The 19,521-nt window shown below is 38.7% G+C and overlaps 1 protein-coding gene and 1 long non-coding RNA gene across 2 annotated transcripts; one reads left to right on the top strand and one right to left on the bottom strand.

Moving 5' to 3' along the window:
- Positions 1–6,324: 6,324 nt before the first annotated feature.
- On the bottom strand, positions 6,325–8,902 carry LOC120719380. Its single transcript, XR_005692674.1, has 4 exons — positions 8,796–8,902; positions 8,633–8,690; positions 8,027–8,277; positions 6,325–7,555 (listed from the first exon to the last, which is right to left on the bottom strand). It is a non-coding gene; the product is annotated as an uncharacterized LOC120719380 (long non-coding RNA).
- Positions 8,034–13,129, top strand: LOC120719379 (zona pellucida-like domain-containing protein 1). Its single transcript, XM_040008514.1, has 10 exons — positions 8,034–8,203; positions 8,842–9,062; positions 9,173–9,354; positions 9,733–9,805; positions 10,382–10,479; positions 10,776–10,856; positions 11,042–11,213; positions 11,297–11,399; positions 11,596–11,625; positions 11,815–13,129. Exons 1-10 carry the CDS (start codon positions 8,065–8,067, stop codon positions 11,988–11,990), a joined length of 1,275 nt encoding a protein of 424 aa, XP_039864448.1. The 5' UTR covers positions 8,034–8,064; the 3' UTR covers positions 11,991–13,129.
- The last annotated feature ends 6,392 nt before the right edge of the window (positions 13,130–19,521 follow it).

The following is a 19,521-nucleotide window of genomic DNA, read 5'->3' as shown; positions in this document are numbered from 1 at the left end:
GTTACTCTTGGCCTCTTAGCCATTGTTCAATATAAACCATTTTAATAGATTTAAAGTGATGTAGCTATTAAGTAATGTACAATAGTCAAAACATAAACGTAAGTAAAATTTAAGATTTGTAATTGCTTATAGCATTTGGGTTTGGATGTGCTGAGGTCTATCCTAAAGGCAGTCCTAGTCACATCAGAGGGCAACATGCTAACATGGACCACTCTCTGGGGCCTTGCAGGCCATTAAAGCTGGGTCATGTGGTCACTCTTGTCTCTTCCATCCATCCACTCTGATTCAACCTCATTTCCTGCAACAACTCCAAACACGACACACATGCACACTGTTTGTGTTTCTGTGATTTCCACAGTACCTCTTTGCTTTGTGTTGGAGTTTTAATAAACTAAGCAAATCTGTCACATCCTTTGAGCCACATTTTGACAGCAGGGGTTTTTTCCCATTAGACAGCCTGATTCAACATTAAACTGATGAGATTTTTTTTTTTTGTTACAGACTTGATATTTCATGTGTTTATTGACATTATTTATTGAAATTCACTTGCAACGTTCTGCAAGAATGAATCTACTCAATCTACATTTGTAGACGGGAGATGAGAAATCGATCAAATGAGAAAAGAAAACCACAAATAGATGAATATAATAAAGGTAATAAAGGGGTTGCATCATTAGAGTTTGTTTGCTTCATGGAAATAGGACATTTTCATGTACCTCCTTCATACTGCACTTTATCTTGGTCCAGTCCAGTTCCATTTCTTTTGGATAACCAGAAGAATATTTAATCATCCTGAATGTCAATAATCACTGTTATTTACTCCCATTACTGCAGTCTAGAGCTCATTTTCAGCGATCTCCCTAAAATGTTGTTTATAGGAAGAGAGACTTCTGTCCAGATGCTCTGTGCCTCGAGAATCAACAATTCCCTCTGGCTTCTTTCACTGACATTTGGGATAAAAATATAAATCTTACTTTGATTAATGGAAATCTGGTCTTATCTTGCAGAAGGATTGTGTTTATTTTCATTTACTATTTAATGAATATGGTTAAAATGTTGAGAAGACCATATATCAAACTCCATATCTAGCAATGATGCTGTAAAGTTGTCTATCAATGTTGCACCTATGAAAGCTGTAAGTTACCCTGAATGCTAAATACAAGAAATTAAATGTTTTTGGTAACTTATTTTACCTTTAAAAAAGTCAGAACCAAGACTGAGAGCTCTGTAGCACATATGTCATTCGAAGATAAATATATTTTCTAATCCAAATTCAGGTTCAAATTCAATTCTTAGGAGGCACAGGGGTGACAAAGAAGGAAGAAAGAAAGCAGCATGAGAAATCGGATTATTTTATTAGAAATAAATACAGTGAAAAATGTGGAAAATTATTTAATGTGAGTAAGTGGTCAAGGTGACCGGGGCTGGTGCCACCCCATTCCCTATCTGGTCACACCTCTGTATAGATTATCCGTGTTGCTGTGAAAGACTAGACTCACAAAAATGATTTAGGAGACACCAATGTTTTCTTGTTGATTGTAAGTATAGTATCACAGCTTGAGCAGTTAAGAATGTGGATGCACAGATTATTACTATTATATTAAAACAGCAAAAAATCCCTGAATTTTCTTCAAAAGTGACTTAGTGGAGCTCTAAATGTGCTTAACTTCGTGTTTAGAAAAACAAATAAGTACATGTGTAGTTTCCAATTACCTGGGTTCTGAGTCTGTACATATATTATATAAAAAAGTGCTTTTCTTTATGATCATTTTGTGTTGTATGCAAAGGAACTCTTTATAATATTCGACTTGTATTGTTTTGCTCATCTTTGTTTTTTTAACAAGTTTTTACCTGTAGTTGCTGTGCAAAATTATTATTATTATCATTACTATGTTCAGTACTACAGGACTGTGTTCCCACAACAACAACAACATAAAGCTAATGATATTTCTGGTTTGCACTAGCAAAATCTTTAAATATGATTACCTTTAATATATACACACTGTGCTGTGTTTAAAACATCTCCTGCTCTCCCCTACTTCTCATGTGTCCCAGTTACTCACTACTCTGGGCCTAATCATGCATGCCACTGATTACACAGAAACCTTTAAAATACTAAACGCAATCTTTTGACCAAGTCACATAATAAAACTCATAACAACATAAAAATCTGATAATATCTGGAAACTGGGCATAACGAAAAAGGAGACTGGATAATCCCTTTCACACATTTTTATTCAAATGAGCATTTATGTATATGCAGTGCGCCACAGAGACCACTGGGGAGCAGCACAGAGCCATGATTCTGACCAAACATGAAGTCTGTGGTGTTGGTGTTTAAGGATTTTGTATGCCTGGTAAATCATGAATTGTTTTAACCACATAAAATTCAAATTTATGACTAATTAATGTGGCTGAATTTCATTAATACATATAATAATAGGAAGGATTACTTAGGTCTTCCCTTCAGTTTCACTGTGATGTATATCAATGCGCTTTATATTAATGACTGATTATGAAATAAGCTTGATGTTTAATCTGGAATATCTCCTGAATTAAATTATGTTTTGGGGTATTTACAAGTGGAAACATAAATAAAAGACTAAAAAAGACCTGCACTTTCCTCTGAGTGATATCCTTGACAAGGTCATGATGGTGGAAAGCAGTGCTCCTCACGTATTGTTCTCTAAATATGGGGTTGAGATTCATATGTAAACAATAATTCATCCTGGAGTTATCCCACCCCACTGGGGACTTTTCCCATTTTCAGCCAAACAAAGGAAACGGACAAAAGCCTCTGTAAACATATCCTCACATAAAAACTTGCCGTCAGTGAGATGACTTCCACAGACAAGCTCTTAATCATCTGTATTAGCAGAGAGTTATAAATAATCATTGGCTAGTTTCTTTCTTTTTTTTTCATCTGTACTATAAGTCACGTTTTTAATCATGCATTATGAACCTGTCCATCTGCTGTTGTCAAAAAATAAAGATTTTTCCTGGCTTTGGCAAACATTACTCACCGAGGATCAAATCGCAGCAGGGCCTTTGATGAAGGCTTCACTTTCCTGCCTGCGTTAAAACTGGAGCATCAGATTACAGCCGCACTCTCACAGGTTTTGTGCTTCAGCCCAGATTGTGTGATTTAGATGTCTGTTTGTTGAGTCTGGGTGTTTCAGGCTGATCAGATAGACGCAGCTCTATCAGGCAGATCTAAGTTTGGCAGGTGGTCCCGAGCCATTAAAAGTTTCTGGACATGGTGACCTGAAGAAATCATTCGCAAAGCTCATGAGGGCTGCACAGAAAATCGTGGTTTTATGGCAAGGATCAGAAAGTTCATTGATGTTTAACAAAGAGTGATTTTGATGCCAGATTTGAAGAAAACCAGCAACCATGTATTTCCACACACTGGTGAGAGATATTTCGTTTAATCTTGCATCTTTAAGAAAGAATTGTACTGAACGCACAGTGTACTGGCTAAATAGGTCATCTGCTGGGTGGGATTTGTAACAAAACCAAAAAAAAGCAGGATACGTGGGCATCTGATCTTGTTTTGCTCAGACTTCATATTGTATTTCAGCACTACCTTATTAGAAAGGCAGGGGGGATAGCAAACACGTGCAGCAAGCTGTGTAGGGCTGTGAGTCTGGATCTGACACATAAAACCACAGAGCAGGATGTGCCTGAACCAGGTGACATACATTACATGTCTTAGACGACAGTAACAATATTAGGGGCAGGAAGGGAATAACAATCAAAGCATATAATGTTTCAATGAGCTCATGCAAAAAAAGATTGAATGAATAAATCTAATGCTTTGATATACAGTCAGTAAAAAAAATAAGTATACTCTTTATTTGTGTCAGGACAGTACAGCAAATCACTCTGGTCCTAAGCAGGTGTAAAAATAGGTAACTACAACACCCGATGAACTACAAAATATGACATATTACAACGTGTCATCATTTGTTTAATAAAAACTGAAACAAAATGCCAAAGCAGGGGGTAAAAAACTGAGGACACGCTTACTGTTTCCATATGAATTAAAAGGGTGCCAGGTGCTGGTAATTAAATGCAACTGATTAATTGCTCACCAGTGAATCTGAGCACCTCTATAAAAGCAGAAGTTTTGGTTTGTTGGTCTGGAGCATTCAGGTGTGGGCTAGCAAAATGCCAAGGAGGAAAGATATCAGCAGTGATCTTACAGCAGCGATCAATCAGGGAGTGGTTATAAGGTCATTACCAAACTATTTAAAGTCCATCGTTCTACAAGTGAGAAAGATTATTCACAATCGGAAAACACTGAAGACTGTTGCCAATCTTGACAGCAGTGAACATCCCAGCAAACTGACCCCAAGGTCAGACCGTACAATGCTCAAAGAAAGTTCACGACAGTGCAATTCAAAAAAGACTGAACAAGTGTGGTTCGTTTGGAAGGGTTTCTAAAAAAAAAAGCATGGCAGTAGAGCTTGGATTTGCAAAGCTATAGCTGAAGAAACCACAAGACTTCTGGAACAATGGACAGACAAGAAACACAAGTGGAGATGTTTGGATATAATGTATCGAACCACGTTTAGTGAGAGCCAAACAGCAGATCGGGCACGATGGTGTAGGGGTGATTTAGGCGTGTTTTGAAGCTACAGAACCTGGGAATCGTGCAGCGATTGAGTCGACAATGAACACCTCTGTGTACCAAAGTATTCTAGTGTCAAATGTGAGGCCATCTGTGTGACAGCTAAACCTTGGCTGAAAATGGGTCATGCAAAAGGCCAATGATCCCAAGCACAGCAGCAAATCTACACAAAGAATTGCTGAAAAAGAAAAGAATCAAGGTTTTGCAAACCTCGGTGAACTGAAGTCATATTGTAAAGAAGAGTGGGCCAAAATTCCTCTACATCGATGTGAGAGACTGATAAAGTCAAACAGAAGAAAAAAAATATCATTGAAAGTTATTGCTGCTTCTACAAGCTATTGGATCATAGGGATGTATTTAGTTATTCACACAATGCATCTTAATTTTGTTTTTATTATGAGATATGAAACATATGAATTTCCCTCTGGGATCAATAAAGTTATTCTCATTCTTATTGTTATTAAAGAACTAGTTGCACAGTGTAATATGTCACGTTGCTCTCAGTTTGTTTATTTGAAAGAGGATTTACTTTGATGATTTACTTTACCATGACTGTGTATGCATATGTCTTATTAAATGTAGTCTATTATAATTTTACCCAGACCATTAGATTGATACAAATCAAAAATAATACCTGGAAAAAATATTTATTTTTCCACATAATCTTTTTTTTTTTTTGTGAAACTCAGTTTGTAGTAGTCAAGGATTTATTTAAAGGCTCTTAAAACTAAAAATATAAAAACTACAATTAAAAATACTGCCAGAGCCAGAGAACAGTCAGAGAGTTTCAGAGTTGTGGACAGTGGGCAGAGAGGGGAGATCCGAGAAGCGAGAGCGGGGCTGACGTGCAGTGATTGCATGCATTGGTTTGCTTGGCCGGGAATTGAACACTTGATGCTCACGGCATTTGGGCTCAGGTGATATGACCACAGGTCAATCACACAGTTCTCTTTATTTATACAAAACAATAAAATCATCCCTGGAGTAACATTGAAATGATCTATGTCACCACAGGGTTAGCCATCAACACAACTTCCCTTTCCACTTGTGATGCCAGGACATCCCAGATATCCCCACTCAGGACTCAGGCCACTAATGGTAAATAATTTCGAATTTCTATAGCGTTTTTCTACTCAGAGCACTCAAAGTACTTTTTTTTTTCTTTTACCACAGGCCACATTCATGCTGCACTTTACCTTATGCCTTCAAGCACTTTCTAACTATCATGCACACTCTGTGGGCAACTTGGAGGCTAGAACACTTCGACATGCAGACTGGGTAAACTGGTGGATGACCTGCTTTACCTTCTAAGATCAGCCATGTGCTGCAACCTGTGCTGCATGAAAAAGTTTTTCTAATTGAAAATGACGTATTCAGAGATTTAAAGCTTTACTTGTAGAGTTGTTAGCATGAAAAGAAGGTATTGAAATGATTGATTTACCCATCGAAAAGCTTGTGACTAATATGCTTCCAAGAATTTGTATCCAAAATATTTTTTCAAAGTGTTTCTGAGACTCCAGGGCAAGTAATGTCCTGTTTAGAACATTTCTGTTTCAGGGAACTGCACGAGCATGAATTTTATAAGCAACTTTCAGCAATCTTAAGCATGTGACTGTTTCAAGGCCCTTTAGACACCACTGAAGGTGCTTTAATTCCACATCTGTTTGTTTGTCATTACTCAGAGAAAGGAATGAGGACAGCAGGGTACAGAAAAGTTTATTTCTGCTCATCTAAAAAACAAAGAAACTATTTGCTTTGAGATATTTTTTCCTTTTTTCCTCTACAGGAAAGACACAGATGGAAAAGAAATAATAAGAATGAAAAATAGAAAATTGTTGTCACTTTGTTCATAAACTACAGCAAACCAGACTTACATTGATTGTCTGACAAATGAGTCACAAATTGGATTAATCTTTAAGCAATTTCTTCTCTGTGCTTTGTTCACAGGTATTTTACAGTCTGCCAATAATCCAATATACCAACTTTCCTATTAACCAATTCCATGAATGCATCAAAACCGAGCATTCTGAAAAATATGGCACATATTGTAAAGCTTATTGAGTTCCTTTATTTATATCCACATAAACATTAGGACAAAGTGAGCTGCATATTTGCACAGAGTGAAATGTTCCTCGATCACGGTGAAAATGGGCAGATCTGCTGCCAATACCCACTAAACACCAAATCCAATAATCAAAATATTTCCTAAAAAATGCTGTAGTTACAGCTGTCGTGAAAAATTATACTTGCTCATATTTGAAGTTGTTTTTCCATATTTGTGACCCATTTGTATAAATTCATGCTCACAGGCTTGGACTGAGCTCAGCAGCATCACAAAAGACTCCAGCAACACTCTCTTACACCTCTTTAAATATGAGTAGATCATTTTAAAAGGTCAAGGAACTTCAGAAGAACAAGTTTTTTTGTGTTATGCTACAAGTGCGACATAATAATGTTTTGTTAGATGGACTGCAGTAAAATCCAAGGTGAGCGGGTTATCTCGAGGCAGAGAAACACGGCATAAAAGCACACGCTAGAGTCCACTTTTTCCTTCTGCAATGCTGAAAGCACTGTGCCGTAGCTGTACCACTGAATGCCTTTACTCTAAGTGATGTCTTGTGCATCACAATTACCCACACACAGCCCTGCATCAGACCGTGAGTTGACTTTTATGTTGATGTGAATGTGGGCCGGAGCAGGAGCCGATGACAGCTTAATTCCTGAGCTGGGCCCCCCCCTGCTGAGACTCGCCGTTTGTGTGATCTGACAGACAGAGATCAGACTGTGGAGAGATGAGTGGAAACCCTCTGAGTACGCTCAGGTTTCTTGGCATGGTGAAAAGATTTGTCCAGTCCATTCAGATCTGATGGAGTTTCCCATATTCTGCACCGCAGCTGGTTTTTGTCGAGGTATCTTTGTCATCTGTGCACACACAAGAGATACATGTGAGGCTGACGCTGTGTTTAGTTTAGGTACTCTGTGCCACCAGAGCTGCATGCCACAGAGTTGAACTTTTCTCTCATCGCTAACCAGGTGAAGAGGGGTTCCAGCCAATTACTTTGGAAAAGGCAGGAGACAGGTAAACAGGTGTGGAAAAATAATAGATGTGGGGGTGGACGGAGGGGGGGTTGTGGGGTTGTGGGGGGGTGGGATGAAATGAGCCGCAAAGAGGGGTGACCTCAGTTTAAAAGGGGTTGGGTAATGGAGGCATTCGGCCAACATGAGCAACTGAGGTAAAAGGGTGCAGGGGGAGCAGGACAAGAAGGATTAGGGGACGTGGGGAAAGAAGGCTGAACTACTTTGATAGAGGTCAAACCGTGGAGCAGTCAGGAAACAACAGGCATTGTTTTTGAACATCTAATTTTGAGATAAGTGCTGTTTCTTAACACGTACCTGAGGAATGTGGCTAATGCAGTGGTGACCTTCTGAAGATGACAGCGGACAAACCTCTCTTAGGCGCGGAAATGACACGAATGGGTTTTATCTTCCTGCTCCTGAGTAACGCCGCGTCAGTCTCCACACAGTTTAATGGATACAACTGCGATGCCAACCACCACAGCAGGTTTCCAGGTGAGAATCCTCCCCAGCAGGTTCTCTCTTTGCCGTCCACACACGTCTGCCAACAGGTGTGGAACACGGTAGATCTATGAGCAGCAAAAGTAGCAGCCACATTAAAATGAGCACAAATAGTTCTGGTAGGTTGAAGCTTTTTTTACTGATGGCGTTTCTAATAACATTTATTTCCTTATTGAGAGTTAATATTGAGGACGATAAAGTTATATCTTTATACTTAGATAGATCATCAAAATACCTTTCTACCTATCTAAGCTGGAAGCTTCATTTATAGTTAAAAAAACATGTGAACCACATAAATAATTTAATGCATCGAATATTTTAATTACAATGTTTATGGCCCTATTATGACAAACATTTCCTGGATACAGACATTTTGAGGCAATCTCCCGCTATGATCTACAAAATTACACTAGATTGATTTACCTGATTGATTTTGCCTCCACAGAGCTCGGTTAGTAATTTCATACTTGTGTGAAAATTCCTGTACAAAAGTGAATAAAAGCCTTAATTAGAAAAATGTGTAACTTCTGCCTTGCATGAACCAGCATGTCTTGATTTTTATCTTGATTTCAATTATTAAAGTTACATTGCCAACTTTTCTCTCTGAACCTCCGTCTCCCGCCTTCCTCCAGGTGAAAGGGACATCAGCGTGTACTGCGGGGTTCAGACCATCACTTTGAAGATCAACTTCTGTCCTGTTCTCTTCTCCGGCTACACCGACGCAGATTTGGCCCTCAACGGCCATCACAGCGAAGCCCAGTGTCGCGGCTTCATCAACAACAACACTTTCCCCACAGCACTTCTGTTCAGCATCAGCCTCAGCACTTTGGAGGCCTGCGGCAACAGTCTGGTGGTAAAGAATACTCGAGCACTGCGCATGGCTTTATTCTAATCAATAATCAGCTTCATCATGTTGTGTATTGACGTTGGAGCAAAGTGACTGGCCGATGTTTCTCTCTGCAGGTCAGCACAGCCTACGGGCCCACTGCCTATGGGAACATGTCTCTTGTACAAATTGGGAATATATCAGGCTACATCGACACCCCTGACCCACCAACTATAATCAGCTATCTGCCTGGTTTGTTGTATAAATTCAGTTGCAGCTACCCGCTGGAGTACCTGGTCAATAACTCACAGCTGGCATCGTGAGTTTCTGCCAAAGCATCCATCAGTGTCCAAAAGAGAGCTGCACCTTGCAGGAGTTGCTTTGCAGAGTTAATCCTGAAAGGCTGGCTTTAAGATATATTCATTTAATTAGATTCACTTATAGCTTTCAAAAACAGTGCTAACAATTAAATTCCCAGTTTAAAAGCTTCAGTGACTTTGTGCCTCACAGTATTTTTTCAAACCATTAATTTTATTATTCACATCTATTATTCACATATATTATTCTCTGACCTTCGTAAATCAGACAAGTATATAAATAAAAGCGCAGCTGATTTATAACTGTACTAAATCGAAACCTCTGCTCCCGAAATGTTATTTATTAAGCCAAGGCTCACAAAGGCTCCGTCTCTCCACAGATCCTCTGCAGCTGTGTCTGTCAAAGACAGCAACGGTACTTTTGTGAGCACGCTCAGTATGATCCTGTACAACGTGAGTACAAAGCAGCGCTGGAATAAAAATATATTTCCATTTCTAGCTTAAGAGGTGCAGAGGAATTCATATGAAACAAAATAGACATTAGAACTGGCACATGTCTGGATGAGCATGTTTGGTTTGTTTTTAGTGCCTCGGTTCGATGTTCATATAACATCTTTTAATGTCTTTTAATTATCAGTGCTGAGTATTTTCACTGTTTCCAACTAACTCCATGAAAACAACAAAAGTTGGTTTTCTGTAATAGCCCATGTATTTTTCCACCAACAACAATATTCCACAAAAGGTTTGCTATGTAATCCTGTTTAAAATCACACTGTTTAGAATACTCTGTACTTACTTTAAACAACATAATCACTGTGTTGCATATAATTGTGCTCCTTCTTTAACAATTAATGTCACATATGCTTGTTTGGCTACAGACCTGTGCAAAAATTGCTCTGAACAGCAGAAAAATAGCAAAACTATAGAATAACACCAGCTATGTAAAGACTGATTCAGTGTCTTCATTTGCTTTATGCCATGTTTTGAGTGAATAATCAACTTTTTTTTTTCTTTTTCTTTTTTCTCCAGGATTCAGCATACAATCAGCCTCTCTCTATCCCCATGGCTGGACTGGCTCTGAAAACCAGAGTATTTGCTGCTGTGAAAGCCACAAACTTAGACAAACGGTACCGCACAAAACCCAGCTATTCACTATTGAATTTCCATAATTTTCACGTCATAGATGTGCAAGACTCTTTACCATAACAAACCTATTACTGCAGCAGAAAGGATATTTTAAATATAGTTCTCCACAGCATCTTTCCCACTATCATTTTTTACTGATTTACTCCTCTTTTCTTTGCTTTGCCTACATTCATTATGCTATTATGTTATTATTCTTCATGAAGGCGCCAGGCTGCAGTTTTCTCATGTGCAGTTAGATCTCTATCCTCCATCCCATCTCAGTTTTGCCTCTTTGCAGGTGGAACATTTTGATGGACTACTGTTACACAACCCCCTCAGGGAATCCTAATGATGAACTCCGCTATGACCTTTTCTTTGGGTAAATCTTGCGTTTTTTTTCTGCTTCAAGATAATGACTCGATACCACAAAAGGGAGTCATTACCTATTCAGGTTCTCCACATGGCTTATCCTCATTGAATGCCACGTTTTCTCTTCCTAAAGAGTTCTTAAGGGTACTCATAGACATTAAATCTAGCATTTCTGCTGGGTCTGCTTCCATACAGTTGCTATAAAGATCCCCAGACGACAGTTTTGGAGAACGGGAAGAGCCAGATGGGCCGTTTTTCCTTTGAGGTTTTCCGTTTCGTTAAACACAGGCACCAGAAGATGTCGACTGTGTTTTTGCACTGCGTCACCAAGCTTTGCCGGGCCGATGACTGCATCATGTTAATGCCTGTAAGAGTGAAAATCTCCGTTTGTGACTCACCACCTGTTTCCTCACCTCACTGAGGACTGAAATCTGACGATGTGATTGGCAGATCTGTGGGCGGCGGCGCAAAAGGGAAGAGGAGACCCCTGATTCCATGGCAGCAGCATCAGGGAACGCCATCCTCTCTGCCGGTCCAATCATCACCAGGAGTGGTATGAACTATAAACCCACTTTTACTGGAATAGTTTTGAGAGACATGCTGCTTTGCTTTCCTGCTGAGAGTGCAGCAATCCAGTCAAAATAAGAAGCAACAGCCTGAAATGTCAAACTGCTAATTTAAAGCTGATTTCAATTAGGACTGCTGAAGTAAAAATGAATCCAATAAGCGCTTTAAAAATTGCTTTACAGATGAAACTCCTGTCAACAACTCCCAGCTCGGTAAGTGCCATTACGCAATGTTGCGAAACATAAAAGTGTTGTAAACTATCATGACAGCAGATTCCCTTTGAAATGACTGTTTACAGCAAACCCTCTTCTGTTCCTGCAAGGGAAAGACTCGGGCTCAGCTCGTGGTAAAAACCTCATCCGAGAGCTTGTTTTCAGTTTCTTTCCCTTTCCATCTCCCAGCCTCTGGAGATCTCTCCCATTCAATGAACCCAGTGACCAGTGCTCTGATCTCAGGTGTGGTCATCCTGAGTGTGGTCAGTGTGTGCTTCTTCCTGCTGTTGCTCCGCTTCCTGCTGAAGCCCCGCCCCCCAGCGACAACAGCAGCCTCAGGTGTTTGGAATCCAAGCTTTAAATAAACATCTGCATGTTGTGCAACATGTGTATCATTTAAGGTGTTGTATATTTATTGCGTTCAATACCTCAGAATGTTTCATCTTTTGTGGGTTTGCATAATAATCGTGTTTAGAAAATGTTGCATTTAATGACTCCATATTTTTAACAAGCGTGTTTTTTCTCTTTCTTTCCATTTTTGTAACCAGTATATGTATCAAATCACAGATTAGAGACGCCATTGTTTTGTCTGGTCTTTGTTTTCCTGTGAAAAGTTATAGTATTCAAACCCTGTACAATATCAAAAGGAAATAGTGAGTGAATTCAAGCAGGTGGATTTCTTGATCTGTTTTTGAATTCAGCTTCCAGTTTCTGTTTGCATTCAAGTTTTAAATATACGTTTGTGGTGGATATAAATTCTGATTTTAAAATAAAAACAGTAAAACTAAAAAAAAAAGACAAGTAAAATAATCATTTTAAGATAAAAAAAAAAAGTGTCTACTTTATTTGGCCTGAGTGTTTGAGGTTTCGGTGCGCTCTAACCTGTTCCTAGGATTATGCTCTTCTGGACAGAGACCGATGATGTTGCCCCTAGGATCTGCTGGAGACACTGTTCAAGTTTCTGGGTTACAGCTCCTAATGCTCCTACTGGGACCACTCAGTCCCTGACACTTCTTTATTTTCTCATGCTCCCTCTAACTGCTGTTGCTGTCTGCTGGAAATTCCACATGTATCAAAACTGTGGTTTATATATGTGTATGCATGTGTGTGTGTTCTGTGTGCGTTTGTGTCTGTGTTATGCATCTCCAATGATTAGCTGTTGATGTCTGATGTTGCCTGAAACTGAATATATGTAGCTTTGCTTTGTTTGAAAGTAAATAGATCACTTAAAGAGCACTTCTGAAGCTAAGAATTCACTCTGAAGTTTAAGAGACTTGTTTTTTCAAATGCACACTAACAGAAATTTTAAACCACAACCAGATAGATACAGATTACCTTTCGACAGGCTAGCTGCATTTTTTTTCAGTCTTAGCTCTTCTTGACTGTCATTTCACAAAATCGTCACCAAAGATATACAAAAGTGGTATTTACCTCCTCATCTCTCTACTTCTGTTGAACTATTTCTGTGATAAGCAACCCATCTATGATCAGCTGATAATAATGCAGGTTCACTCACTCACCTCTCTCAAAGCCCTGAGGATTTAAATTTATTTTAGTTTAAAACATTTCCTAAAACATTGATGAAGTCCGTGAAAATGAAACAACCTATTTCATCTGAGGGATTAAGCATGTACGTCTGTGTATATGGACATTCTGACACTTTTCATGAGCAGTAAATTTGTTACTAATTAGATAACTAGTTGACTATAGCCAATGCTGACCTTGGTCTGAACATCTGTGTATCCATGGGTTTGAACAATACAAACATAGAAAAAAAAAAGTATAAAAAATGTGTGTGTGTGTGTCTGTGTCGGGATTGTGTGTGTGTGGCAAAAAATGTGGCCTTGGATACAGTCAGAACAGCCACAAATGTGGTAATGAGTATTCACCTGTGTTTATAATAGAATTCAGTGGACATACTGATGGGCTCATTATGGTCTATCACTGATTTATCAGCACCAGTGTGCAGACATTGTATTATTTTTAAATAACGCAGGAAAATGCACGATGGGTATTTCAGAGAAAGTAAAATAATATGAATTTAAGACAGAATATAGCTGATCTATTTATATTAGATTTCTTTGAATTGGCCCCCCCAAAAACAGAATAATCAGGGTCTACCTTATTTGTCCATCACAAACGTGTCAGATACAGCGATCAAGGTCAAGCTCATAAATGGGTGTGGTCCTACCCTTGAGTACTTCCCCATAAATGAGCTAAAACTGGTGTAATCCAATCACACAATGATCTCTAGTTCACTGTTTCCTCCTCAATATCTTATGTTTTTATAAATGTTGCTTATATGTGGTGAAGTAAAGATAATATTTTTGATATACTGCAGGTCTCAACAGAATCTTTTCCACTATCACTTTTACATATTTACTTCTTTTTTCTTTGTTTTGCCTACATTCATTATGCCATTATGTTATTATTCTACATGAAGGCGCCAGTCTGCAGCGTTCTCATGTGCAGTTGGATCTCTATCCTTCATCCCATCTCACAGTTTTGTCCCTTTGCAGGTGCAGCATCTTGATGGATTACTGTTACACAGACCCCTCAGGGAATCCTAATGATGAACTCTGTTATGACCTTTTCTCTGGACAAATCCTGCCTTTTCCCCCCCCTTCAAGATAATGACTCGATAAACCACAAAAGGGAGTCATTATCTATTCAACTTCTCCACATGGCTTACCCTCATGAATGCTTCTTCTTTCTTCTTCATAAGGCATAAACCCATCAGCTTCTTTGCGACCACCTGCCTAATATTGTGTGGGTCCACCTCGCGCCTCCAGAACAGCTGTGATCCATCAGGGTATGGACACAGGACCGTTGGGGGTGTCCTGTGGTCATGGAACTTGGGTCCTCTGGGATACAAGTCTCTATGGATTAGGTGTGGGGAGTTTGAAGACTAGGCTGGTGCTCTGAGTTCCTGTTTTTATGGTATAGCATCCTGATAAGGTAGGCTGCTGCTCTGGAGTGGTATCATTGCCATAAGTGAGTGTTTTGGTGGGTAGTACATGGCAAAGTAATATTAATGTTTCAGAGCATAGTGTTGTAATGAGAGGGTCAGAATTGTGTGTTGTAGTAGTAGTAATCATCACTGTGGACACAAGTGCTTGTCCAATAGAAATATAAAGCTACAGTCAGTAGCCATTTAACTGAACCTACAGACTGTGCTTTCGTCCAGCTGTTCATCCACCAGCACTTCCAGTTCTCTGATAGATCTAAACTTGTGTAAAAACTAAAACCAGGGGTTGACATATTTTAATTACCTGAAGTACATTTTAAAAACTTTTAAAAAACAGATAATCTCAGTTCTCCAGGCTTCTCTAAGGACATCCTGACGTCTTCTTTGAACTCACTGTTGATCCTCTCTCCTGAGCTCGTCTGTACATATTGATGATGATTTGAACTAAAATTTTCTAAATTGCACTCATCACTCCATAAGACCTGCTGTCACTGATTTTCAGTCCAGTTCTTCTGTAATTTTCTGTACTTTTCTCCCTTCTTGCCAGCCACTCTTCACACTGAGACCATTTCTTCAACAAACAGCAGATGGATCAATTTAGAAGCCAGATGCATCTTTCAGGTCCTGTGTCAGGTATTTGCTGGATTTTTTCCTATTTTTTAAGAACATGACTTTCAGATGTTGCTCATCTGCTGTAGTTAGTTTGTCAGGCCTGCCACTTCTTATTTTGTCCTCCAGTTTTCTCAGTTTTTTAAAGATACACTGCACACCATGCAGAGATGTGCCAACGGGTCTTTGGGAATCAAGTTGTTAGAGCAAAAACACTATTTTATGTCTGTCAAACTGTGTTATCTTTGGTATTTTTTGGAGCTTCGGCTAAAGGAATGGGAACAAATTATGTGTTTTTGTAACCACCTGCTAGTAACAAAGTGCCTTAAGACACAGTTTAAAATGAGTTGTTTACTAAGTTGTCTGTTATTTGTAGACACAACAGGTTCATCCCTTAGTTTGGTGCCTTTTTTATACTTGAATTAATAATAGGTTCATGAGGATATTCCATAATACTGGATGAAGAGAACAACAATTATTAATCAGAAATACTCAAATTCGCTAATCTGGTGAATTTTTACGTTTATGGCTTTATACATAATTAGTTCAATCTACTTCCTGAAAATATTATGTTTTTTTTCCTTCACATTTTTGCTCAAAGTTACATTTAAAATATCCCTGTATCTGTGCAAAACTCAAAAGATGTTGCATGTGTGTATGTGGAGTGAAGTAGTGGAACAGAATGAGCACAGAACTGAAGCAATGTCCCAGCATGACTCCGTTTAAAATGCAGTGCAAAGTTTTTGCAGGAGGAAGCAGGGCTTTCAGTGTATGTGTGTGTATATCTGTAAATATGTGTATCTCTTGATGTGTACTGAGGGTATAAAACCAAATACATGTAACAAATTTTAAGGTATGATTTAATAAAGCATACAACACAAACAGGAAGAACAGGATTATATATTAATAGTGGGTTTAACCAATCATCCACTTTCTCTCCTTTTTGCACAGGTTGTTTATTAAGATTATTATGATAACATTTTTTGTATCTTTTGTTTATTTTTTTCTTGTTCTTGTATTATTTTAACATGTTTAAAATAATCCCACAGCAATTAATACTCAGCAGGTTAGTTTTAAATGGCTTAACGACCACATGAAAATAATCAGGTACAGGGACTGAATTTAAAATGAGTGAAAAAGAAGCAAAGATCCAGAGAAAAACCTTGAAGGACCTTCAGAAAGCCTGGAAAACTATTGTTCAAGAACACTTTAAAAAACTAGTCTGGCTCCTTCAAACAAAACACTAAGAAATGAGGGGCGGCTCAGGATCTTTGCACAGTATACATGGTGCCATGTTCCTATGAAACTAGCAAAATAAAATAAATCTGTGGGGAATTTAAACAAGCATGTGAAGTTACTGGCAATGTTCCCTCTAATTTTTCATGTGTCTGAGCGAACACACAAACTCCCTGAGCGGTCCCTTGGACCACTGTGAGCAACATTAGACGTGTGTACTGTGGTCATGCCAGCATCGAATCCATCCAAGTTACATGGTTTATTAAAATAATCAAATTACAGCATTTATGTTAGACTACTTTTAATTAACTGCTTTATCCCACTTATAATGAAAATTTAAAAAATTCTTGTTCATGACTTATGTAGTATGTTAACACTGGAAGTAAAAATAACTTGAACTCCAATTTTGAAAACAAAGCTTTCTTTTTCTTTTTCTTTTCTTTTTATTTTATTTTATAAAGCTCTGACTTGTATTATGAGTCTGTGGTCTGGGAGACAGTCCTGTAACTCTCTGTCTGCAAAATACAGCATATAATGACCAATGTTGGGCAATTAATTATATAGTTACTTCTTCAAAAAAGTAACAGAGTTTTGCAAACAAGTTTTTTGCAGCTGTTGACCTAAAAATGCAGCCAAGGGTTTTTTTTTTTTAATAAACATTTTAAACTATTTACAGAACAATCAGCTGTTCTGCATCAAATTTGATGCCACACAAATTAATTCTGCCACTCCAAAAAATAATGTCTGTCCACTATGAGATAAAGGAGAACAACAGCCTGATACCTGCAGGCCTGACAACAGGAGATGTATCACTCCTGTAACACCTGTAACATTCATTTTTGGTGTTGTTTTTGCTCACAGGCGTTGAGTGTTTTTGAGCGTTTTCCTCATAAAACGCAGTTTTTACCGTTTCTTCCCGCAGTAAATATAAACAATGATAATATTCAGGAAGAAAACCAAACATTGCATATAATTTTATCATAACTCTGGTATTACGTGGCCTATCAACACAATTTAAAAACTGGTATAAAGTCCACACTTTTTCCGGCAGTTGTTCCATCTGTCCTACCCTTCACGACTTCATGACTAAAAACAGGAATGTTCTTATTGTCTTCTTCGCTATTAGCATCTATCTGGGAATTTTCCCCATGTTGCGACCTTGCAGGTTTCCAGTCTCATGGAAATGAGCAAAATACAAGGTACTGCCAGGGCTCATTTGACGACCGCCAGAATTAATCTCTCAGATTTTTTGCAGTATTGATTTTCCTTTTCGGTGACCTACGTGAATGTCTGCTGGCAGCAGCGGAATCTCACGTGTCGCGCTCTGAGGCTGTGTTTGTGATCTGCACGGCTCAGCTGCATTCACCGCTCTTTATCACCCTAATCCCTCATTTCAACAGCCATTTTGTGATGTATTCAGCAACTACAATGTCTGCAGATAACTGTATGAGAGGAGTAAATGCTATCATCCCCCTCTCAGTTTACCATCAGTGATAATTGATTAAGCCCACCTCCTAAAATGGAAATGAGGCTGAGATACGGCTTTGAATTTTGAAGCCAAGTTCAGGTGAGTCATGAGCGAATAAAATGTATTTAGAAAAGATCTGGGGAATATAAATAAGGGAGTGCACTGGCGAGAGGACGGCAAAGAAAGCAAAGAAAGACTCTTTTTGCATGTTTAAGCAATAATATGTCCTTCCTGTCTGTGCAACGTGGTTTCCACACTAAATATACAGTATTGAACCAGAGACTGACAAAAGACACCCATCGATCATCTCGACTATGATCACAGCGTTCTCTTCCCAGGTGGCTCGCCTTACAAGATCTGATTTCTAAATGTCCTTTATTTATTTATTATTTATTTTTTCAATTTAAGTTTTAAAAATGATTTTAAAGATGAAACACCCACAAAGCTGATAAATGTGTCTTACTTCTGTCTTATGACTGTCAACCTAACTGATGTGGGTGCTAATAATGACAACTCACGAGAATTTAAAGCGTCTACAAAAGATCCTCTGTGACATTCTCCTCTAATTAAAGCTAATTCAGATAACACAGAAGAATACAGGTTCTCTTTTTTCTATTGTGTTTGCGATCCCAGCAGATCAGAAACCAAACATCTTTATTTTAGTTCCATATGAGGGAGCACAGGGCCTGTGCAAAGGAATACAGCCTTATGGACATTATTTAAACATGTAACTTTAAAGGCCAGTGCGCTGGGTTTCATCATTAGCCTCTAGGAAACGACCACAGAACCTCAGCTGGAGAAAGTGAACTGTTTGCACAAACTAATGCAATCCCTGGCTTTGACTTCGTTTCCGTTGAATCCCGAAGCAGTGTTGAGACCACAAAACAGTCGGCTACCAGCTATACACAGCTTTATACATTGTTATCATAAATAAGCAAGGAGATAGCAGGTGTAAGATCCAGGCAACGATGTCTATTTGATTGACAGCTGTGGATTAAACATCTATTTTTAAGTGTGAATCACCTTTGTGCACTTACAGAGGTTTTCCAGATTGTGCTGGATATTCAGTGCATGAATTTGCTCTTTTCATATCGTCTCTGTTTGCTGAAGCTTTTTCACAAAACTTCATGGAAGGCAGAGTGGTGAGATGGCTTTATTAATCCCCCTCGTCCCGATATCCCCGTGCACTTGTGGCAAAGATGGCCTTAGCCAATCTGCAAGTAGATAAAATATAGTAGTAGATAAATAGTAGATAAAATATACATATAGCTCCAGTAATGTTTAGTAAAATTTTCCTTAGCATGTTGCACCTCAATTAGATGCTTTTGGTAGCCATCAACAAGCTTCTGGCTCAATATTTCACCACTCTTCTTGTCACAATTGGTAGAGTTCATTTAAATAGCAATTTTTCAATAGGACTGGGGTTGTAACTTTGGGAAGGCCATCCCTGAAACTTTATGTTAGCCTGCTTTAGCCATTCCAAAACCAGTTTTGATGTCTGTTTGGGATCATCGTCCTGCTGGACAGCCAAGTTTCTACCATCTAGCTGTTAATTTGAGGAGAAGTTGAAGAGCTTTGAGGTAGTTCTCCTTCTTCAATATTCCATCCACAAACA

This window comes from Simochromis diagramma, unplaced genomic scaffold (assembly GCF_900408965.1).
Source record: "Simochromis diagramma unplaced genomic scaffold, fSimDia1.1 OVJJ01000344.1, whole genome shotgun sequence".
Lineage (NCBI taxonomy): Eukaryota > Metazoa > Chordata > Actinopteri > Cichliformes > Cichlidae > Simochromis > Simochromis diagramma.
Note: the sequence above shows the minus strand (reverse complement) of the source record. Positions and strands in the feature narration are given on the sequence as shown.